This window comes from Nothobranchius furzeri, chromosome 17, assembly GCF_043380555.1.
Source record: "Nothobranchius furzeri strain GRZ-AD chromosome 17, NfurGRZ-RIMD1, whole genome shotgun sequence".
Classification (NCBI taxonomy): domain Eukaryota; kingdom Metazoa; phylum Chordata; class Actinopteri; order Cyprinodontiformes; family Nothobranchiidae; genus Nothobranchius; species Nothobranchius furzeri.
Window position 1 is genome coordinate 22,212,060 of NC_091757.1, and position 24,163 is coordinate 22,236,222.

The following is a 24,163-nucleotide window of genomic DNA, read 5'->3' on the forward strand; positions in this document are numbered from 1 at the left end:
TTGGCGGACATGCCGTAAATCGAGTCCCGCTGTGGTTAAATACACAGTCAAAGGGCAGATTTGTAAGCCTAAATTTGACCTCATACCGAAGAAACGACGGTGTAACATTTAAAAATGGGAAATAAAACCTCACAACCCGTTTTTTCATGTTCAGAATGCACGCTGTCCACGGTGGTGGACATGTAGTAAAATTATTTGCAAATTACTAAATGTCACAAACAATATTTGCCGAAATTTGTTACATTCACACCCAAAGATGAATGAAAGTAACTGTTAAAAAATCATGGCTGAAGATTTCATAATTCATGCATCAAAAGCAGTGGCGGTTCTACATCGAATTACTCCCCGGGCGAGGCCCCCTTTGAGCGCCCCCCCCCCCAACCGCCCCCCCCCCACCACCACCACCACACCACCCCACCTGCATGAACACACGCATGTTTTCTACAAACAGGCATGTTTTATTAGAACGACTATTGAACATTCATTTTTCTAAGTTGCACATATTTACAATAATTACTATGAAGCTATCAGAATGTAAAGCAACACACATTATATACTGTATCAAAATATATAGAATCAAATATACAAAAACAAACAATAACTAAATATTAAGAATATATGAACATAATAGATAATAAATATTCTAAATAGCAAAAATATTTCACACATAACAAACTAAAGATAATCACTACAGCATTGCACTTAGAACAGAAAACACAAACTAAAATTAAAACCTAACCTTGATGCAAAGTCATCAATAATGTCATCACATGAAATCTGCTCCCCTACTGAGTGATTGATACTAATCAGAGCCAGGTTAGTGAGCCGCCCCTGAAACATAGGTGACCTCAGGTATGACTTGATCAAGTTTTGAAAAGCTCCTCTCAGCTTGAGCCACAGTGACTGGCAGAGCAGTCCAAAAGTTGGGGTGGATCTCCAATAGATCTCATGATCCATAATATTTTAGAATTGCCTCTGAAATTGTAATTTAAACTGACATAAAAAACTGTAGACTACCAAAAATGCCAACTTTTACAGAACAAATCATGTAAAAAATAATCAGTGCAGCCATCTGCAATAAATAAACAGGATAGTTAGTGGTGACTGGAGAGTTCTCTTCTGCTTGAAGAGTCGTTTTATTTATTATTATGTGAACATGATCAACATGTGTTTGTTGTTGTTCAGGCAGGCCACAGGCTGCAGTGAGCATTTAACAAATCCTAGTTTGAATCACTAAAAAACGATTCAAGGACTTTTTTCCAACCATTTGAATATTCGTTTCAATATTTCAGCCCTATTAGCTCTGTTAGCCATTAGTTGACCGCATTTAACCGTTAAAATCCCAGTTAACTGGTTCAAAAAATTGAAAACATGCATCATGAGAGCTACATACCTTTATCTTTCTCCTCTTTTTTCTTTTTTTTCCCCCTGAATGGGGCACCTGGTGGTTTTAGCCTTTTTATGTTCATCTCTTCTGTTTGGCTCCTGACTCAGTAAGTTTCCTTTAGTCAGGACTAAACTATTTGACCTTGATGGGGGGGTGACCACAAAATCGTTTTGTTTTTCCTTTTTTTATTCGGCCATTTCACACAATTCAGAGAAACCTGAAAGAATGATAGGCCTGTGTTTATGATATTATGAATGAAATATGGAAGAACGTTAAGATGTGATTGACCTTAGCCATGTTAATACAGTTGATTCAGCCCCTGCACGCTCATTTCATTTGGGAAAGACGCAGAGGTGAATTCCCCCGCCACACCCCTCCCCTTCCTGTTCTTCATAGACACACGGTGCACGTGAGCGCCTGCAGCTGCAGGGGGCGCCAACTTGCTGTTTCCAATCCAGACACTGTCATATGACAGATAATAGAAAACCTCGGTGTGGCGCAGATTTCCTTTTTTTTTTTTTTTTTTACTCCGCGCTTGTGCGCCCCTTTTGTGTCATGAAAAAATGCCGCCCCGGGCAACTGCCCTGTCTGCCCGTGCCTAAAACCGCTACTGATCAAAAGGTTAAGCACCGGCCAAATATTTAATTCCTGGTATTCTGGTGATTAAAATAATTTGAACTGTAAACTGTGTCGCTTTTAGTGGCTGAAAGTGAAGAGTTTTTGTGGAATCCCTCAATTTGAGACATTGACTGTTTATCAGTACTTGGTAGTGAATGAGTGCCCAAATGAAAGCTAAGAGTGTATATTTTAGTCAAAACAGTGATCCCAGACCAACAAACCTAGTGACTACTGCCAAATTGCATTTTATCTCCTTATTTATTTATTTATTTATTTATTTATTTTTTATCTTTGTTTCTGACGCTTAAAACCAAGACAAGGGAGTTCAGTGGAGGACAATCACACCCGGGTGAACATAATCTGGTGGGCAGTACCTGTTGAATTCAAAAACTGCATTTTGAACACTCTAAAAATGTCGGCTATCATCTATTGAATCTTTCTGGCATCTGTTAAATTTAGGAACTTGTTCAGATCTCTAATTAGCGGACCTTGTGATCAGAACAAGGGGAGAAACTGTCTGGAAGTAAAATTAAATGAGACAGCAAATTAAAGCTGTTGTAGGGAATTAGCATTTAATACGTTTTAATCCTTTTAATTCTTCATGTATTCCCAGATTGGGAACCTTGAAATGATTTGACACAGAATTTCACGCTCGTCTGTGTCTGGGTTGAACAGCACGGTCGTATCAGAATGTAAACACACATTCTAACAGAGCTTGGGCACAAGAGACAAAATACTCTATCAGCCATGTGATTCTTAAGCAGAAATCAGAAAAGCTTCTAATATAATTCCTAAAAGATAAAATACCAAGAAGGAAGAGTAACTCCGAGTTGTTAATTTAACTTCAAATCTGGTTATGGATAAGTTAATGTTTTGATTTAAATATGGGTTTTGCACACTTTTAAATTTAGAATGAAGTAGCTGGACAGTTGATGAGAGCTCTTCTGTCCTCTTTGGGATGTAAACATCGGCTCATGTTTCCTAAACCGGTAGAGATTACGGTAATGTTGACACCGCTGCTTGGCCTTGCTCACTTTGGAATCTGGAGAAATAAAGTTATGGAGTTCTGACTGAAACTCTTAATATTGGTAAAATTTAAACCAATTAATGAACAGATTTATTGCTGAACACATCAACAACTCTCTGATAACCTAGCCTAGACTTGAGCCCGGGTCCTCTGCGTGTCAGTCGGGTGTCTTACTAGTTGAGCTTTCTCTTTGACAGATTTTCACTGAAAATATTTCTGTCAGCAAAAATTATGTTTAAACCCAGCAAACCTTTGGATGGTTGATGACAGCCGAAACAACGTTAGTCCGATAAAAGTTTGATATTTTTAAATATGAACTATTATTACTATATTTTCAAAGACAACTAGTTCCAAAATGACAGTTGAATTAATGTCTTCTGCGGCCATCATGTCTGGAAGCAGAGCAGTGCAGGCTACTGCGGCGTTGCTCTGTGCCGTCCATATATGGTACTGTACATCCTGCCTTTGTGATGACAGTAAGGCCAGAACTCAGGATCTCGCTTTGGAGTGGGGGGCATGTGGGCCGGGTGAAGAAGCCAAGAGTACTAAACCATCCAATGTTAAACATTGACCTTCCTGCCAGTAAAAAATCATTAGGAAGCCATTATGTTCACCTTTTTAAGTGGAAAAGTGAACATTTCAGGTGATGACTCATTTAATTCATTCACAGAGACCATCCTCCCGTCACGGAGACCGGTGAAACGCTCCAGCAGCACCTCCCGCTCTCGTTCTCAGGCTCTCCTGTATTTCTAATTCCTAAACCTAAAACAGGAAGTCCAACAGACTCCTGAACCCTTCTGTCAGCGCCTCTCCTCAGGAACATCCACACCACGATCACCTCCGCTGACTCAGTGACGTAGGAGACGGATTTAATGCGACATAACCGGTCAGACTGCAGTCGCCTTCAGAAACAGCAGGTATGTGTCAGATCTAGTGCTACATATTCAAGTGACACGGGTCACATTTAAAAAAATCAGACCTGTGTGAGCTGGACCTGCCAGACACTGGAGGCACACATGGACATTAGTCACGTTTACATGCGCCAAATTTCCCCATCCGATTCAAATCTTAGTTGTTTACATGCACACTAACTGAAAAGATCCGATCATGCCGTGAGTTTATATGCACCAATTCTTCAGTCAGATTAAACAGGTTGAGCAGTTTTCTTTCCCAGAGAAAAACTAAACAAACGTCATGAAACAAAATGAAAAATGTAAAAACAGGAATAGCAATTCTTCCTGCTTTCCTGATTCATTTAATCAATTTAATGTTTTTTAACGTACCAGAGGTCAAATTTTTACCAACAAGTTGACCAGAAACTAACTTGCATCTGCAGACACAAAAACATCATCTGCCTGGCCCAAAACAGAGAACTCTGCTCCGGTCCTCAGACACAACACTCTCAGCCAAGGTCTCATGCAGAAGCAAGAGTCCTGCATCTTCACCCTGAATAAAGTGCACCCACCTCAAAGTTCCTAAGTGACTTTACAACTTACAAGTTGAAATATTCAAATGTGTTGATTTAACAAGTTCATCTATCAGTACTCATCCTAGGGATGTCCCGATCCGATCACATGATCGGAAATCGTCCCCGATCACGTGGTTTCAGACTGATCGGGACTCGGGCTTTACTTCCTGATCCAAGCCCCGATCCGGAGTTGGATACTGGGTTCAAATCACAGGAGAGCAACTTGGTTCTCCTTACAGGTTGTCAGGCTCCCCTGATGCCCTTAACTTACACACCCAGAAGGAGCACAAAGAGATCCAGTTCCTACCTTTATTATATGGACTCAGCGTAGCGGGGATCCTTTTGAGCAGAGATGCAGAGCGGCAGGCAGACCGCTGATTATTCATGAACTCCAGCTGCGTTCTGCACACGGCCACCGTAACATTTTCTAAGTTTCTAATAGGCTTCACCAAAAATATATATAATTAACACACAGTCATTCGTGTCTGTTCATTTTCTCTCTGGTCAGTTCTGTCTGTATTTGAGCATGACGTGTGGACGCGCTCGCGCTGCAGCGCTCGTCACTGGCGCAGCCGGGCAGCGCAGTGCACACACCGCTTTTTTACGGTCAATAGATCAATTTGATCTGCTAGTTAAAAAGTTACTTGTGAGGTGAAAAAGAAGGAAGCAGGCAGGAGTTTTTCTGGAGAACTGGGAGATGCAGGAAGATCAGAGACAGACAGGACAGGAAGGTCAGAGACAGACAGGACAGGAAGATCAGAGACAGACAGGACAGGAAGATCAGAGACAGACAGGACAGGAAGGTCAGAGACAGACAGGACAGGAAGGTCAGAGACAGACAGGACAGGAAGGTCAGAGACAGACAGGACAGGAAGGTCAGAGACAGACAGGACAGGAAGATCAGAGACAGACAGGACAGGAAGATCAGAGACAGACAGGACAGGAAGGTCAGAGACAGACAGGACAGGAAGGTCAGAGACAGACAGGACAGGAAGGTCAGAGACAGACAGGACAGGAAGGTCAGAGACAGACAGGACAGGAAGATCAGAGACAGACAGGACAGGAAGGTCAGAGACAGACAGGACAGGAAGGTCAGAGACAGACAGGACAGGAAGATCAGAGACAGACAGGACAGGAAGATCAGAGACAGACAGGACAGGAAGGTCAGAGACAGACAGGACAGGAAGGTCAGAGACAGACAGGACAGGAAGGTCAGAGACAGACAGGACAGGAAGATCAGAGACAGACAGGACAGGAAGACAGGAAAATAAAAACCAAGCAAACTAAACAAAGTTCTTAAAAAATTAAAATGTAGGTAGATTGATCCTACTCCACGTTTGTACCTGTATAAAGCCATAATTTATCAGCATGTAGTATTTATATAGTTGATACATTTCAGATCATCTTCAAAACTCCGTCCCATGCCTGTTATATTTCCACCGTAGTGTCAATACACTATTAGAGTTTATACCGAGTCAGACTGCACACACAATAGCTTGGTTACAAGTTTTTTTTTCCTGTTTATTGCAGAACACAGAAGTAACACACACACATAACTGGGCATGGTGCCCCCTGTTAGGTATTTTTAATTGTTCATCTTTGTTGTGAAATCTTTTCCTTTGTCTACGTGAAGAGTTCATTCACCTTTGCTGCTTAAATGTTGTTAGGAAAAACCCTGACCTAGTTCCTTGTTTACGTTTGGGTGTTTTCAGAAACTCCTTCAGGCTCGAGGGGTTTCGAGGTGTTTTTCCATTACTTAAAGTGAACTGGTCAGGTAGGGAATTAGCTCACATCTAGAAACTTCTCTTGTGTTCTTTGTAAACTACCTAAGGCAAAGGGTGTTCAGGAATTGTGGGTGTGTTTTGTGTGTCAATAAAAGCTCACTGCAGTTTTCAACTCATTGTGAGAGGAAAATGGCCGCCGTGTCTGATGGTCTGATTCTTTCTCACCCGTTACAAAGTCAGCTTTGTAACGTATGTTATGCCTTTGGAAAGTGTCACACTTTGCAGAGTTTGTTGTCTGTTTAAGGTTTGTTACAATTTACCAAATTAAGAATCTAATCCCTCTGTGTGGGTGTTCTGACTTCCTTTAAGGTAATTGAAGTTTAAGGTAATATAAGAACAATAGTATAAATTAAAATACCCAATATAGTGGTGGAGAATGCTAAATTAAATTACCTAACACCCCCCCTACTGGCGATGACACAATAACACAGAAACATTTCCATAACCAAAGTATTATATATATATATATATATATATATATATATATATATATATATATATATATATATATATATATATATATATATATATATTTTTATTACAACATTCAAGAAAAACTGGAACTAATGTTTTTTTCTGTATGAATTGTTTTGTAACCGAGAACAATGCCTCTGAACACCAACATTCTCACTGAACTACTTAATACGTTCACCCATCCCGATAACGAGCGGGGGGCTTGGTGACTCTCACTGGGTAACGTCTCACACACTCTGTAACCTGTGTACAGTCAGTCGGGGCTGGTTTAAGAGACTGTGGTGTTTCTGGAGGTGAGGTAGTCCCCAGAACTTGTTCAACAGTCTCTTCCTGCAGAGATGTACAAGGGTGAAGCATGGTGTCACTTCCACTCTGGGCTGGTGACATCTGAGAGCTTGTCGGAGGATCTACTGTGACCTGTTGAGATCCTGACTCCGGTCGTGTCAGCATCTGATCTACATGGCGTTTCCACACACCTCGGGCTCCCACATTCACCTTGTATGACACTGGCCCAGTCTTCTCCAGTACGACACCGTGTGTCCACTTGTCCTCTCCCTTCCAATAATCACGCACCAGGACAGGAACTCCCACAGTGAACCATCTGTCCCGAGAGTGTTGCTGTCGGCATTGTTGTGGAGCATCTTGTGACCGACGCACTGTTCCGACCACACTGGGCTTCAGAAAATCCAGTCGAGAGCGCAGCTTGCATCCGATGAACAACATGGCTGGCGTTTAGTTGTTGCATGGGGAGTGTTGCAACATGTCAAAAGAAACGTGTCCAGGCGTTGTTGCACAGGTGCGGCACCCCTGGAAGCTTTCAGTGCATGTTTGAATGTCTGAACAAAACGCTCAGCCAACCCATTAGTGGCAGGATGGTACGGTGCGGAGCGAATGTGTTTGACTCCATCAGCTTTCAGGAACACCCCAAATTCCTCAGAACAGAACTGCAGTCCGTTATCACTCGCCAGGACGTGGGGAAGGCCATGACGACTAAAGAGACCCCGCAGCACTTGTATGGCTTTACCAGTTGTGGTGCTATCCATAATATGCACCTCAGGCCACTTTGAATGTGCATCTGCCACCACCAGGTACATGTGACCTTCAAATGGACCCGCAAAATCCACATGGATCCGTTCCCACGGACATGAAGGCCACAACCAAGGGTGCAGGGGTGCTAACCCAGGCTCTTTTTGCACACGCTGACAAGAGTGGCAGGCTTTAGCTTGAAGCTCAATCTGAGAATCAATCCCAGGCCACCAGACATAGCTGCGAGCTAAGCTCTTCATCCTCACCATCCCTGGATGTGCAGTGTGGAGCTCTTGCAGGACGCAGCTTAGGTGGCACAATCACCCTCACGCCCCACATGAGGCAACCCTGCTGTATTGTGAGTTCATGTCTGCGCATCAGATAAGGTGACAGCTCTTGATCGGAGTCTTTTGCTGCTGGAAAACGTCCAGTTGTTACCATTTCCATGACACGAGACAATGTGACATCAGAGAAGGTGTCACGTCTGATCTCGGCAACACTGACTGGTAAGGTGCCCAGTTGAGATGCATAGAAAACCTCAACTGCTCCCTGTTTCTCTTTCTGTGCCAGGGGCAGAGGCAAACGTGACAGTCCGTCCGCATTGGCGTGATATGCCCCCTTCCGATACTGCAAGGTGTAACTATGTGCTGATAGAAGGAGCGCCCAACGCTGCATTTGTGCGGCTGCCATTGATGGTGTACCTTTTACTGGACTCAGAATGGAGGTCAGTGGGCGATGGTCAGTGAGTAAGGTGAACTTGTTACCATGGAGATGCTGGTGAAACTTGCGCACTCCAAAAACAATTGCCAACGCCTCCCTCTCAATCTGAGCATAGTTTCGCTCTGCTTTAGTGAGGGTTCGTGAAGCATAAGCAACTGGCCCTTCCTGGCCACCAGGCATGACAGGTGAGAGCACGGCTCCAACTCCATATGGTGAAGCGTCACATGCCAAACGGAGAGGCAGTTCAGGATTGTAGTGGGTGAGTATTTCTGGTGAAGTCAGACTCACAGGCTGTTGTCCATTGCCACTTCTTCTCTTTACTGAGTAGCTCATTCAGCGGCTTCAGGACGGTAGCTAACCAGGTATGAAACGGCCATAATAGTTGAGCATTCCCAGAAAAGAACGTAACTGGCTAACGGCCCGCACCTTTTCTGGTGATTTGTGCAACCCTGCTGCATCAATTATGTGGCCCAAGTATTCCACTGATTCCTGGAAAAACAGGCACTTCTCCTGTTTGAGACGCAGGCCATAGTCCTCCAGCCTGCCCAAAACTGCCTTAAGGGTTCTCAGGTGTGTCTGTTTATCTGGACTACTGACGAGAATGTCATCCAGATAGCAATGGGTGTATGGCAGGCCGAGAAGCACTTGATCCATAGCCTTTTGAAACAATGCAGGTGACGACGCCACTCCAAAAGGCAAGCGATTGAAACAGAACAGCCTTTTTTGTGTCGAAATAGTCAGCAGCTTCTTAGACTCCTCTTCTACCTCCATCTGTAGGTAGGCATTTGCTAAGTCTAGCTTACTGAAATGCTGACCTCCTGCTAGAGAAGCAAACAGGTCCTCAATGCGTGGAAGTGGGTACTTATCCACACAGAGCTGCGCATTTAGAGCGACTTTGAAATCGCTGCAGAGTCTCACTAAGCCATCCTTCTTGTTGACCGGGACCACGGGCGTAGCCCAAAGCACTATGCGCCACTGGTGTGATCACCCCAAGCTCAGTCCGGCGTTTCAGTTCCGCCTCTACCCGAGGGCGGAGAGCATATGGCTTTAACTCCTTTCATTGTGCCCAGCTCCTTAGAGAAAACGGCTGAGTGTTTCTTTAACACAGCCTCCAGATTGTCTTTCCGCTCTGCTCACTGGCATGAATCATCTTTAAATCTTTCCAGTTGAGTTTGATAACTCTCAGCCACTCCCTACCAAACAGTGGTGGAGCATCCACCTTTACCACGTACAAGGGTGTGTAGCACGCTGCTCATTCAGTTCAACTTGCACTTTGATGACCCCCTCTGGTGCCAGCGGCTCCCCAGTGTATGTTTTCAGCATAACGTCCGTGGGTTGCAGCGGCAACTGACTCAGCCTACTTTTGTACGTTCCCATGGGATCAAAGACACTGCAGCCCTTGTATCCAGCTCCATCTCCATTTTCTTCCCGTTAACTACAGGCATTAGAGAGATGCGTGCATATTTCTCTTTTCGAGATAAAGAATACAGCTCCAGCTCACTATCAGTGTCAGGTCTGATTCCTTCACTTTCACTCTCCTCTGCAGCAACCTGATGAATTCTCCTCTTTTTGTCCTTCGCTCTGTTCTTAACTGCATTACCTTTCAGCTCAGGTTTTCCCTCTTTCTCTTTCCTGTTCCAGTCCTGGCTGCTTCTGGCTCTACCTTTACACGTGCGTTTCGTGTGGCCCTTCCTCCCACACTGATGACAGTCACGGTCTTTGTACCAGCAGTCCTCATCAGTATGATTCATTTTCCCGCAGCGACGACATTTATCACCTTTTTGTGCCAGCACCGCATTCACTTTAAAGGAATCCCCTAAACTGCTGCACTTGACGTGTTGCTGTCTCTGCCAACACAGCATGATCAACTGCTCTGCGAAAGGTGAGATCGTTTTCAGTCAAAAGACGCTTCTGCACAGTTTCACACTTTAATCCACACACAAATCTGTCCCGTAGAGCATCTTCCAGATACGCACCAAACTCGCAATCTTCTGACAGTCTTCTCAGCACCGCCACATACTGTGCGACCGTTTCTTCCTCCCCCTGATTCCTCTTGTAGAACCGGAACCTCTCAGCTATTACCAGCGGTTTGGGAGCAAAATGAGCGTGCAATACACCCACAATATCGTCATACTCCATTGCCCCAGGCTTGCTTGGAGCCACCAGATTAAGCAGAAGACCGTATGTCTTGGGACCCAACACACTCAGCAGCACCGGGACTTGTTTCTCCGGCTGAATGTCATTAGCAAGGATGTAATGCTCAAAACGTTCAATATACGTCGCCCATTGCTCACCAGCATCATCAAAGGGGTCCATCTGCCCAATCACTCCAGCCATGATGTATCCTCTTTCCACAGCCCACACTGTCGCTTCTGACTCGTCGGAGAAAAAGCAGCTAGCCGCTAGCTCCGATGCTAAGTCGCCACGCGATCGTCCGTTTTCGTCCAAACTCGCCACACAGTCATTACATGCTCAGTAGACAGCCAAGTCTCTCAGACGTCACAGCTCGTCGCCAATTTATGTTATATTTCCACCGTAGTGTCAATACACTATTAGAGTTTATACCGAGTCAGACTGCACACACGATAGCTTGGTTACAAGTTTTTTTTCTCCTGTTTATTGCAGAACACAGAAGAAACACACACACATAACTGGGCGTGGTGCCCCCTACTGGCGATGACACAATAACGCACAATAACTCTTGGTCCATACATAACAATGCCCAGGGACGTATCTAAGCATTTTGGGGGCCGAGGCAAAATAGACCCCTGCCAGGTATTTTAAGCTGAAGTGCGCTCTGTTTTTATATTAGACTTTTTACATTTGCAATAAAGTCCAAAAGTGAAGAATTTATGTTATTTATTACTTGATTGTTCAAGCTACCTCACAGAAGTGATCTGTTGTTAAAAATTAAAATAAAAAAGTAATTTAATAAAAAATAAGGAACATTCTGGAACAGTTTCTTCCTTTTCTTTCTTTTTTTTATGTATCGAAAATATCGGATCGGGACTCGGTATCAGCAGATTCTCTAAATCAAATGACTCGGACTCGAGGGCAAAAAAACTGATCGGGACATCCCTAACTCATACACATTATAATAAGATTATTATTCATGTTAACATTCACTTCACATAAATGTTTAAACATTCTCATTCACACAAAGAGTTAACCGTCTTTGGGAGGCGTGACTTCTGAGGCATGTTTTGGCAAAGCCCCCAAACGTCTGATTTGCCAAATTTATCAACAGTGTGATTTGATAAAACAGGAATAACTTTCTGATTAATTTACTTTCCAGCTGGCTTCCGATTGGAAAATCAGTGGAAAAATAATTTTAACCCTCTGGAGGCAGATGTTGCAGATTTGCAACGTTGAAACCAGTGTTGGGAGTAATGCGGTACAAAAGTAATTAATTACTGTAATGCATTGCTTTTTGCTGTAATGTGGTAATGTAAGGCATTACAGGGAAAGAAAATGGTAATATTTACTCGGTACAATTGTCAGTAACGCGGTAATTACAACGCATTTTTAAACCCAGAATCAAGATGTGGGTTTCCTAAAAATTCAAATTGCGGGAAGCCTGAAAAAAGATCCAGTATCCACATAAATGACGTCATTTATGGACTCAGCTTTGCGGGCATTCTACGAGCAGAGAGGACGCAGCGGTGATGGCTCAAATACTCCAGCTGCGTCCTGCGCGCGGCCGCTGTTATATTCACAAAATCGCTCCACCAAAACAAAGTAATTCGTTTGCGATCGTTTATATCAGCCCATACTCTCTGGTACTTCATGTAGTGTTCAGCTGAGTTCATAATCTGTGCCCTGGTGATTTCAACTCATTGCTGCTGGAGCGCAGCGCATATTAAGCTTTTTTATTTAGCTAGAATGTAAGAAATCTAGTTTACAGTTTTTCTGGAAGACGGAGAAAATATGCAGCATGCAGGAAGGTTAGAGAGAGAAAGGGCAGGAAGTCATTCAAATAAAATCAAGAAAACAAAACAAAGAGCTTAAAAAGAAAAAAGTAGGTAGATTTATCCCCAATACACATGTTTACCAGTGAAAAGCAATAATATATAAGCATTTAATATTTATACATGTGATAGAATCAGATCACCCCAGAAGCCAGTCCCACATCCAGGGCCGTATCAAGGCATTTGGGGACCAAGGCAAATATAGGCTTGGAGCCCCCACCACCTCACTCCTTGCTCAGTTAATATAAGATGGCAGCGTGCTGAGAGTACAGATTGTTGTTGCTTTTATTTAATAAACAATCATTTTAAAGCACTGTTATTATATCTGACTGTTTTTAACAGCAATCCTAGCTCACCTTCCACATATATGTCATGAGCTCACTGAGCGTCACATGACCAGATTCATACTGAAGTTGTTTTGGTGAAAGTAACTTAAAGTAGTGCAAAAGTAGTGTAATGGCTTACATTTTTAAATCAGTAACATTGTAATGTAATGAATTACTTTAAAATGAGGGTAACAAGTAATAAATAATGCATTACAGTTTTGAAGTAACTTGCCCAACACTGGTTAAAACCTACCTACCTGGTTACTCCACACACGTATCTCATGAGCATTTTTTAGCTCAGAAGTTCCACTGAAGGACTTGGTTGTTCGTCCTTTTATCATAACTTATTTTGAGCCTGAGAGGGTTAAAACCATCCTATCTTCTGACATCAAGTCAAAGCCTTTCTGCAACGCTGCGAGTGATGCAGACACAACGGCTCTTTTAAGAGCCACTCAACACATCAGACTTCTGACCGGCAGACCCAGGTTACATCTCAGGGTCGGTGAAAGCTGAATTCAAGGAGAGCTACGACCTTTTGGGTTCTCGTGCTCTCGACATCTGGTGACTCACCACTCGGACCGCCTTTCCTCCAGACTGCTGGGAGTGACACATACAAAGGTATCGTAGACTGCACACTGGTGTCGGATGGTATTTCTTTAGCTTACAAACATGCTGCCGAATTGATTTTACAACCCAGACTCCACAAACTCTCTCATCACATTAAATAACTTCATATCATTCCATTACACCACATACATTACATCCTCATTCATACCTTGTCATGTATAATTATTAGTTAAGGGAAATAGAAATAAATTCATTTTTATAAACTATAAACTTGACTCTGTTTGAATCAATATGACGTGTGTTTATGGTCCCTGAATAAGTAAAACAAACTAGAGTCTTCTGATTAAACGTTGAAAGACCATTAACATAGATATTTCATATTTATGGAATTATCACATCTTATTGGTCTTTTGTTACATGTGTAGCCACTCTTTAACGCTACACACAACAGCTGAGAGGCCCAAGCCATCGTATCTCCCAGTCTATTTACCCATCCCAGAAATTACCTTGAAGTTAAAAAAAAGTCAAAAGGTGTGTCCGAATCCAGAGGAAGGATGCTTGTGAGTGCGGGTGCTCGCCGGTCTAGCAAGGCCGGGTCCTTGCTAGACCGCTAAAACCGGAAGTCAGCGGCTCTGAATTCGGACAGAACTAGCCTCGTTTTATTCCCGCCCCCAGGTCCAGTTGCTTAGCTACCATGACAGCGGCAAACAGGCTAACAAGCTGGGAAATTGGATCCAGAAATCTGTTGTTTTTTCCTTTTATACTTTTTAGTTAATGACCTGCTTAATCTCCGTCGCCGACGTTATTATTTAAGGCTGAGAAGCAACCATATCCAGGTAATACATATATATATATATTTTTTGTTTAGTGAACCAGCTTTCAGGAATCATATGCTAACTTAGCTAGTTTCATTTATCTTTTAAGCAACTGAAAGACGTGTGGCTAAAAGTACAAATTACTATAGAACATACTAACAAGTAGATACATAATATTGCCTAAAAAGTACAAATTACTATAGAACATACTAACATTTTTTTTACCGCTATTTTTTTTAACTAACTTACATTTTAAGCTGTACTGCTCTCCCGCTCTGTCCGCCATTGTTGTGAGTGTCGAGTCCAGCGGCCGGCGCGCAAAGCATGCTGGGATACCCTTGCTCCTGTGAGGATCCATCAGACCCATCTTCGAAATGTGGGTGGAGCGAGGACGCGTTTGAGGACGCGAGACTGAGTATTCTTGGAATTCGAACAGTACTCGTCGCTGCGTTTTGACGTCATCGACCTCAAAATGCGCTCTTACAAGCATCCTTCCCGTGGATTCGGACACACCCACTGTCTGATGAGTGCATGTGAAATTTGTTCTCCACATGTGACCCATCCCCTGGGGGCACGGTGAGCTGCAGACCCGGCTGTGCTCGGGAACAATTTGGTGGTTTAACCCCCAATCCGATCCCTTGAAGCTGAGTGTCAAGCAGAAAGGCATTAGGTCCCATTTTTGAAGTCTTTGGTATGACTTGACCAGGGTTTGAACCCCGATCTCCCATTCTAAGGGCAGACACTCTACCACTAGGCCACTGAGCTGGTTTTCTGACAAGTTCTGACAATGGAAACACACCTTCATTCTACCCAGTATGGTTTACCTGTCCATCATATATGACATTCATCATTCCATTTCTGTCCTCCTCCCCAAATAAAAACACCATGGCTCCTCCAGGCACAGTCAGCTGTCCCGGGCCCCGAGCCACGTGAGGTCCCCGCACATACACGTAACGGGACTCCCTAAAAACAAAGCAAAAATCATCACACACACTGGTATAGCTATACATGAGAGGGCGCTTCATTGACTTGTGACTTTACTATGCCTAACCCTGACCTCTACTAAAAGTTAATTCACAGGTTTTTCACTGTGAGGACCTGGCAGATATCTTTGGTGTGTTCTTACTGTGTCTAATTTCTAATTCCATGTTTGGTTCTTTTTAAAACACAGGAAAGGTTTCTCTTTACCTTGCTAACGTTTAGTTTGCCGACTGCAAAACATCCTGCACCCATTTGCAGTCGGCAAACTAAACGTTAGCAAGGTAAAGAGAAACCTTTCCTGTGTTTTAAAAGAACCAAAAATGGGACCTGGCAAATATCCCCATGTTAGAGGTGAAAAGTCAAAAATGTGTCCTCACAGCAGATGAAAGATATGCGCGCGCGCGCACACACACACACACACACACACACACACACACACACACACACACACACTGGTGATACTAGCCACACAGCTCAGAGGACTCACTGATCTCCTTCAGTCTTCGGGTCATAGAAACCTGGTTTCTGTAAAGATCACAGACACTTAGAAGCTGTTTTACTGACAGGTGTACAGGTATTCCAGGATGAGACTACTCACTTACCTGCTGCCTCAGAGGTTCAAAACCTCCAAAATCATCATCAGGAATCATAGAAGTAATCACCTGGAAGTAGAGAATGAAGCGTACTTTAGGTGAGCTGAAATAGTCAAACTGGTGAAGAGTAAAAGGATTTGAGATCAGATACATAAACTCCAGATCAGAATTTTTTTGGTATACAAAAGCAATACAGGCACTATATAAAATCATTTCTTCTTGTATTTTGATTTACTTGGTAACACTTCATTTTACAGTCCCCTAATTACCAAGTACTTACATGGTAATTACATAGTAAGTTAAATTGTATTATTGTTAAACTGTTACCATGTAACTAAGGTTCAGTTCTAGTTTTTTTATTAATCATTCCTAGTAAATACTGCTTTACACAAAAAATACACTTTATTACAATTATACACTTTAATTACACAATAATAAACTTTAACTTACTATGTACGTACTTAGTAATTAGGGGACTGTAAAAGGAAGCGTTACCATTTACTTTTATTAATCCCCAAGGGGGAAATTGAGTTGCCGTGGGCATGTAAAAAACAGCCACAAACATACATACACACAGTCTCATTCACTTGACTCTGCTACGGACCACAACCATAGTTCCACAAGAACAATACCAACACTGAATATAAGATCGCAGATGGTGCTCATTTTTAAACCGCTCTGCAGCAGGAATGAGAGTTTTTAAGACGTTCAGTTGAACAACGGGGCATTAACATTTGCCCACTGAAAGATCTCCTGAGTTCATTGAAAACACTGAGGAGAGGGTGATCCTTGAGAGACAGAACAGTCTTAAGTTTGCTCATTATCCGTTGATTCATGATAATGTCGAATGAATCCAAACGTTGTCCAACCACTGAGTCAGATTTCTTGATCATTTTGGTGGTTCTACTTTTGTCCTCAACAGTGAGGCTCCTTCCCCAACACAATACAGCATAAAACACACCAGCCATGACACCCTGATAAAACATATTCAGGAACCTGCTGCTTATGTCAAAGGATCTCATCTTCCTAAGGAAAAGCAATCTGGACTTGGCCTTTTTAACAAGAGCATCACTGTTCCTTTTCCAGTTTATCTTGTTGTCATGTGTAGCGTCATGAATGTCCTGTTTACGACCTAAAGGTCATGATCTGCTGCGTCTGCTTGAGCAGAGACATAAAGTCTCTGACAGCCTAATCTACATGAGATAGTGGCCAAGGTCTTTCATGCACTCTGCTCATCTGAACTGCTTCACCTCAGCCCAAGACGAAGACGAAGAACTATTTTGATAAATACATCATCAACAACTTTGTTAATTAGCCCAATCTTCAATCAGTCTGTGAAATGACAATGTTATTACTTGATATTATAATCCTGTGATCAGTAGTATTTTACAAGTTATTATAATCTTGGACATTTGCACTAGACACTGATGACATGTAATGCTAAAGCCACACGACGCATTTCCTTTTGTCTGATCCAATCAGAACCTTCGTTTCTGGCTAGGCGTGGTTATCTGTGGTGTTTGTATAATCCCTCTTTTGCATGTCACATTCTGATTCGCCAGTAAACCAAAATATGACAATTATAAAAACTATTCCACGCCACCTTTTCTTTAGTTCAAGAGTTCTGGAGGAGTCTCGGACCGGCCATCCGGACTTCCTCTTCAGCCATAAAGAACCTCAGACAAGCTGGATAAAATCTGTTGCAAGTTACACCTGACCGCAACGGTTCCTTCAGAATAAAAGCTGAACCTCACGACCCCTTCAGGGTCTCGGAGACGCCAGTGATAACCTGTCGTGACCTGGAAGCATTCCAAGACTAGTTTGGTCGGCACCGCTGCTTTTCTACCGGCTTCGGCACCAAGGAGGGTCCAAGAGGACCTCGACATTCTGGATCTAACGGAGGCTTCCCCTGGGTTGCATAGACCGACAGATGGCGTTTCATGTGTGTTATAAATCTCCTACTAAAGTTTAGAGCTAAACATTCACTCCCACTCAGAATGCTTCTCCGGATCCGCTGGTTCTGAATAGCATTCCACACACACACCATCATCATTCATCACGTCTCACTCCACCTTAGTTCCATCGGTACACAGAGTGTTTAAGTTAGTCTTGTTTAAATCTCGGTCTCTTCGCTCAGCCGAGCAGGAACTTCTGGTGGTCCCCCGGTCAAAATATCGATCGAGGGGTTGTCGTGCTTTTTCTGTTTTGGCTCCAACTCTGTGCAACGAATTGCCACTGAGCATTAGGCAGGCACCATCCCTTCAAGTCTTTAAGTCTCGTTTGAAGACTCATTTTTATTTGATAGCGTTTTAGCGCTAGGGTTCTTTGAATTGCCCTGACATTATGGTTTTAATTCTTCTTCTTTTTAACCCAGATGCTTGATTTTATTTTGTCCACCATTTGTTTTTTGATCGATTAGTCTTATTCCATCATCTCTCTTTATTTGTAATATTGTTTGCTTGATATTTTATGATTTTATGTTTTTATCTTGCTTTTATGCCCAGGTACTGGGAATGTTTTTCTTATGATGATGCTGTTCAGCACCTTGGGCTTCCGATAACGTTGTGGAAGGTGCTCTACAAATAAAATTTGATTGATTGATTGATTGATTGATTAAATTGTGTAGAAATAAATTTCTTAACTATTTCATACCTGACTCTTTCCTTGTAGTTAATACGAAGTGTCGCGTAATCCCTGCAATAAAAAGTTCCGATCGTCTAGTTAAAATAGTCAAAGATCCATCAGATTGATATTTCATATTTCTATGGAATCTCACATTTTATGGTTCATAAGAACGATGTAAACAACTCATTCTTTACACAAGGTACACCCCTGAATATTTGTACGACTCAACAATTTCAATAGGCTGGCCTTTGATGACCTCTGGGAAGAAAGTTTGTTTTTTCTTTCTGAAATCACTAATTAGCTCTTGTGTTTTACCCGCATTAAGTTGTAGAAAATTGGCATCACACCATCTAACAAAGGAGTTAACTTCCTCCCTATATGCCAGGTCATCACCCCAGAGATCAGGCCCAGTAGGGCAGTGAGAACTTTTGTAAATGACAAGATGGCAAACTGTGCCTATAGTCGGCTGTCTACAATGTAAATAGATAAGGAGCACCAGATTGTGTCCAAATCAAATCAGAGCACTTGTCCCCCACCCTCACAAACGGGCCGATTTAAAAGATAATCTAAAATCCAGGCAGTGGTGCAATTGTGCAGCTTTAAATCCAGTCACTTCATATCTAAAATATGCAGCTGAATAGCATTAAAGGCACTTGAAAAATCCAAAAACATGAGTTGAACTGAGCGCTGGCTTTTTCGAGGTGTTTATAAATAATGTCTAACATACACAGAAGGGCATCTTCTACACTCACACCCTTCCTATAGGCAAATTGAAGGGGGCCTTGAAAAGAAGCAACCTGTTTTCTAAGGTGATTAAGGACAACCTCTTCCCAGGAACAGAAAATCCACCTGCAAAACTCACACAGTCAAACCACTGTTCTGGTCAGCTGGTGTTTTGTTATTGAAAAGAATACCTGTACCTTTGCTTTCCCCAAGAAGTCTTTTTGCTGGAGCTGTTCTACCTCTTGTTTCCTGGGTCGGAACACCACACCTTCAGGTACCAGGAGTAGAGACAGATCCTCCCTTCTCTGGTTCAGAATCACAGACAGAGGATTTGTTTAAAGTCAGTACATATGAGCCCGCCCTCAACACGGCCACTTACTGCCATACATGGTCAATGCAAAGTGCTTTGTGGATCTCATGCATATACATAAGCCGGCGGTTGCAGCGCTTCACCATTAACGATGGCAACCGCAGATCAAGGAAGCGCTATTTCACAGAAGCAGAAATTGAGGTACTTGTGGGTGAGGTGGAGAAATGAAAGGAAGTGCTTTTGCAAAACAAATGAGAGAAAATCCACAGAGTGGCACAGCGTTGCTGAAGCCGTCAATGCTGAGTTCTTCAGAGAGATCTGTGGCAGATATAAAAAAAAAATGTTTCATTTGGGATTTGATCCCCAAACTCCCGAGTGAAAGTCATGGGTGCTAACCAGTCACCCAAACAGAGATCTCCCTTGTACAAGTAGCCAGGGCGCATCATTAATTGAATCACAGTGACAGGACACACACTGTCACAGACGCATGACATTCTGTCTCAATCTGCTGATATTCTGCATTCCATATTCTGTGCTTCAGGCTGTGTGTGTGTGTGTGTGTGCGTGTGTGTGTGTGTGCGTGTGTGTGTGTGTGTGTGCGTGCGTGTGTGTGTGTGCGCGCGTGCGTGTGTGTGTGTGTGTGTGTGTGCACGCGTGTGTGTGTGTGCGTGTGTGTGTGTGCGCGCGCGCGTGTGCGGGGTCTTGTTCTGTGTGAAAACGAAGAGGTACAAGTGATAATGCTGCAAGATTTCACAATTGTATCTTCTCAGCAGCAGCACTGCAGGTGCTCTCCATGTCCAACATGTACGTAAGCCAGGTCCTTACTGTAGTCAGCTTAAAGTTGCGCACATTTTCCCGCTAAGTTTTCTTTCATAAATCCCAAAGTTTGCGTGGAAAGTTGCTTACGCAGTTTTCCAACCCTGTTTTGTGCGTAAGCAAGCTTGATAAATGAGGCCCCAGCTCTTTAAAAAGTAAAAGACCTTTAACTTGTTTGACCTTACCAGGCCACCTCTTGGATCTCCTCTGTCACTTGCATTTGGGTTCTTACCTCAGCATTTTGTGACAACAAGGTAAATGTGGTTCTAAATTGTATGCAAGGCCGGAATATAATACGGGCAAACTGGGCCCGGGCCCAGGGGCCCACAGCAACAAGGGGGCCCACGCGAGCAGCAGTCTTTTTTTTTTTGTGCAGCAGTCTTAACGTTGGAGAAAAAAGTTGACAAGTTATTAAACTTGCGCCCACATTTTCTAAGTTAACACACATTTCTTTTAACAGCGGTAGTTTTTGCATCTTTACTGCCTGCTTCATCTCTCTCCCCCCTCCCCCTGCGCAGCAGCCGCACTGATGCAATGCAAACTCTGCAGCCTCTCAGAGTTTCTGCTGCTCTAAACATTAAAATAATCATTTCATTTTCTGTTCCTCACTTCTGATTACCTTCAATGGTGTCTGTTTGTTGCAACCACCAGGTACGAAAACAAACTTGTTTTTATTTGACTATTTTTCTTTTCTGTCTGTTTATTATCTTCTTGCATCTCCTCTCAATCCTGAAGAAAAACTGCTACCTGGGTTCATATTTTCACCTCATGAATTACCTTTGAACTACAGTTCAAAAAGATCTACCGACAGCAAACAATAGCCGAGTGCACGCTGCGTGCCGGCCGCACCAGTGCGGCGAAGTCTCCGGAGGATGAAACAGGTAATGCGCTCTGCTCCGCAGCAGCGAAACGCATCAGACACAAATAAAAGACGGAAAGCATGAACGGATCTGAGCTGACATGAACGATCGCGTGTTAAATTTGTTTTTGAGGTGGCGACAATTTGATATTTTTACTGTGGCCGTGCTCAGGACGCATCTGTCTGGAACGCGTCAATGATCAGAGCTCTGCGCCTCTCAGCTCTACATAATCCCCAGAGAGTCCACATTTATAATTTGATATAAGCAGTACCAGGATCGTTTTCGGGCTAAAATATTGTCTACAGTCCATCTTCCCTAATGTGTTTGTGTTCCTGCAGATTTTTCTAACTCTGCCAGTTACAAATTGTGAAGGAGAACGATCATTTTCACAAATGGCAAGAATAAAAATGAACTGAGAACAACACAAACTCAACAGCGCCTCAGTGCACTGTCACTGATGGCTACTGGATCTCAGCTTATCAGGAATCTGGACTTTGATGACATCGTAAATTAATTTACTAAGAGAAAGGCCAGAAAGCTGTTTTTCTGAAGGCAAGAGAGGAGACCAACAAGAGGAGCCAAAAAGAGGAGTAAGGAGTCAAGAGGAGGAAAGAGACAGGAGACAAGAGGAGGAAAGAAACAGGAGACAAGAGGAGTAAGGAGACAGGAGACAACAGGAGGAAGGAAACAGGAGACACACCCAAAAAAAAGGAAATCTCAATGTCATTGGCAATAAAACATATCGTGTTAGAAGTAAAACAAAAGTAAATCAAAAACTATATATTTTTTTTACATTTACTTACGTTATTTGTTTTATTTGAAAGCAAATACTTTGGCAATGTCAGATGTACTTAACTGTGTAAGTAACACCAACAAGTTTATGATGTAAATATTAAGTCTAACAAAAGGCGCTTTGTAAATTGGTGTAGTTTGTCCCTTGGAAGACTCCGTATGTCCTGGCTAATTTCTTTTCATTGCGGAGGGAGCCACATGCCTATGGAGAGTGTTACATGCAGTGGAAAGAGCCAAATTCACCTTTCAATACTGGTAAGTGAAAGTCTTACTTACTGATTTATGAAACTATTCTGTGTGAAACTGTTAAATTACTGACAAAAATTGGTTAAATATATCGGCAAACTATTGCTCCATTAAGTCCTGTTAGCTTAGTTGGCGTGGTTAGCTCCGTTAACTAAGTGAAAGTCTTTCTTACTGATTTATGAAACTATTCCGTGTAAAGCTGTTAAATTACTGACAAGAATTTGGTAAATATATCGAGCAACTATTATTCCATTAGTCCTGTTAGCTTAGGTTGTGTGGTTAGCTCCACTAGCATGGTTAGCTCCGTTATCACAGCTACAACCGAACCCCAGCAGTGTGGCGGCCCGCCTCGGCTGAAATCCCACAGCCATGCCTACAAGATCCCAAGTTTTTTTTTTTTTTTGGTGCTGTTTCCTGAAGAGGCAGCGGGAACTACTGTGTTGGCGCTTGTGATCACAGCCGGCGGGCAGCAAGGAGGAGCAGGCAGGGCAAGGTGAAGTTACAGCATAAGTTACTGAGTTTAAAATTAGAAAGGTAGCAGTGGATATAATGCTTTTTGGTTTATATGTTTCAGTAGCATTAAGATAAACGAGTGTTGACAATCTTGACAGGGTTTCCTCCAGTGCTTATTAGGCCAAGTTTTCCTCCCCCCACCAGCCTAAGCATCACTTAATCAATCACTATAACCACATGTAATACTGTATTACGGCGTGAGCGCAACACAGCGACAAACCTGTTAAAAAGGTAATGTACATACATAAGAATTTGTATTTTTGGATAAGAAGCTGTTTCAATAGTTAATAAAACTGCTGTTTTGAGTATTCCAATTGTGTTCATGTCTTTCATTAACATTAATTAACATGATCAAGTTGGTGTAACTCAGATACAAGTCTTTTTATTAAAGTATATTTATTTCATTCATTGAACTTTACTGTGTCACATTAGTTTTATGTAAGTTTCAATCATAAAGTTAAAGTAGCCTAATTAACTCAAAGTTACTTAAGTCACTGCCATATAATTTACATAATAATTTTAAGTAACTTGAATGTGTTTATTAACATCTACTTAACAAAGTTGTGTGGAACCACTTGACAAAACATTTTTAAGTTAATCCAACACTTTTTTTTATTTGAGTGCAAAAGGAGGAATGAGACAGGAGACAAGAGGAGGAAGGAGACAGGAGACAACAGGAGGAATGAGACAGGAAACAAGAGGAGGAAGGAGACAGGAGACACGAGGGGGAAGGAAACAGGAGACAAGAGGAGGAATGAGACAGGAGACAAGAGGAGGAAGGAGACAGGAGACAAGAGGAGGAATGAGACAGGAAACAAGAGGAGGAAGGAGACAGGAGACAAGAGGGGGAAGGAAACAGGAGACAAGAGGAGGAATGAGACAGGAGACAAGAGGAGGAAGGAGACAGGAGACAAGAGGAGGAAGGAAACAGGAGACAAGAGGAAGGAGACAGATGACAAGTGGAGGAAGGAGACAGGAGACAAGAAGAGGAAGGAAGCAGGAGACAAACAAAAAACATGCAGATATTTCATCTTTGCAAACTTTTCAATAATTGTATAATCTTTTAAATAATCCTGCATTACTTTCTGTTGTAGTTTGACAGTGGGATCTCTTTTACAGCGGACTCTTGTCCCCACTGTCCCACAGATTGACAACATTTTTGTTATTACAGACAGAAGAGAAGAGAGGAGTGCTGTGAGGAAGAGAGAGACAGAAAAAGAGTTGAAAAGAGAGAGGACAGAGGAAGAATGACATATGAGTGAGGCACAACAGGAAAATCATCAGGTATGAGTGTTTGTGATTAGGTTATAAAACTATTTTGACCTGGAGGTAAATGCTTTTGTATCAACATAAGTAAGCGATTTTTAATATTGACACTGTTATGAAATTTTAAAAAAGTGCCACTGGGTGACAGTAATGTTGCGGGAGGCCGGGTGGGGGGTGGGGTTAAGCACATTGTGCCCAGGGGCCCCTGCAATGATAATCCGGCCCTGAATGTATGACTCCTTAATGGGTTGGGACACT

At 42.7% G+C, this 24,163-nt stretch overlaps 3 protein-coding genes across 7 annotated transcripts in view; 2 read left to right on the forward strand and 1 right to left on the reverse strand.

The window, feature by feature from the left end:
* Positions 1-24,163, forward strand: part of tm2d2 (TM2 domain containing 2) — a 119,650-nt gene that overhangs the window by 60,848 nt on the left and 34,639 nt on the right. The gene's annotated exons all lie outside the window — the stretch shown is intronic.
* LOC107373078 (NADPH oxidase activator 1) overlaps positions 1-24,163 on the reverse strand; it is a 104,691-nt gene that overhangs the window by 18,782 nt on the left and 61,746 nt on the right. For all 4 annotated transcript variants that reach the window (XM_070546308.1, XM_070546307.1, XM_070546305.1 and 1 more), the window contains 4 exons: positions 19,300-19,407; positions 15,764-15,823; positions 15,649-15,686; positions 15,005-15,143 (listed from right to left, as the gene is read on the reverse strand). In XM_070546308.1, the coding sequence (XP_070402409.1) occupies positions 15,005-15,143; positions 15,649-15,686; positions 15,764-15,823; positions 19,300-19,407 (345 nt within the window). The remainder of the gene's footprint in view (positions 1-15,004; positions 15,144-15,648; positions 15,687-15,763; positions 15,824-19,299; positions 19,408-24,163) is intronic.
* On the forward strand, positions 422-24,110 carry LOC139063685 (S-antigen protein-like). Its single transcript, XM_070546310.1, has 2 exons — positions 422-3,949; positions 22,018-24,110. Exon 2 carries the CDS (start codon positions 23,274-23,276, stop codon positions 23,688-23,690), a length of 417 nt encoding a protein of 138 aa, XP_070402411.1. The 5' UTR covers positions 422-3,949; positions 22,018-23,273; the 3' UTR covers positions 23,691-24,110.

What these genes read in the sequence shown, in the direction of transcription:
- LOC139063685 (XM_070546310.1), top strand. Translation starts at nt 23,274, where the DNA reads ATGAGACAGGAGACAAGAGGAGGAAGGAGACAGGAGACAACAGGAGGA.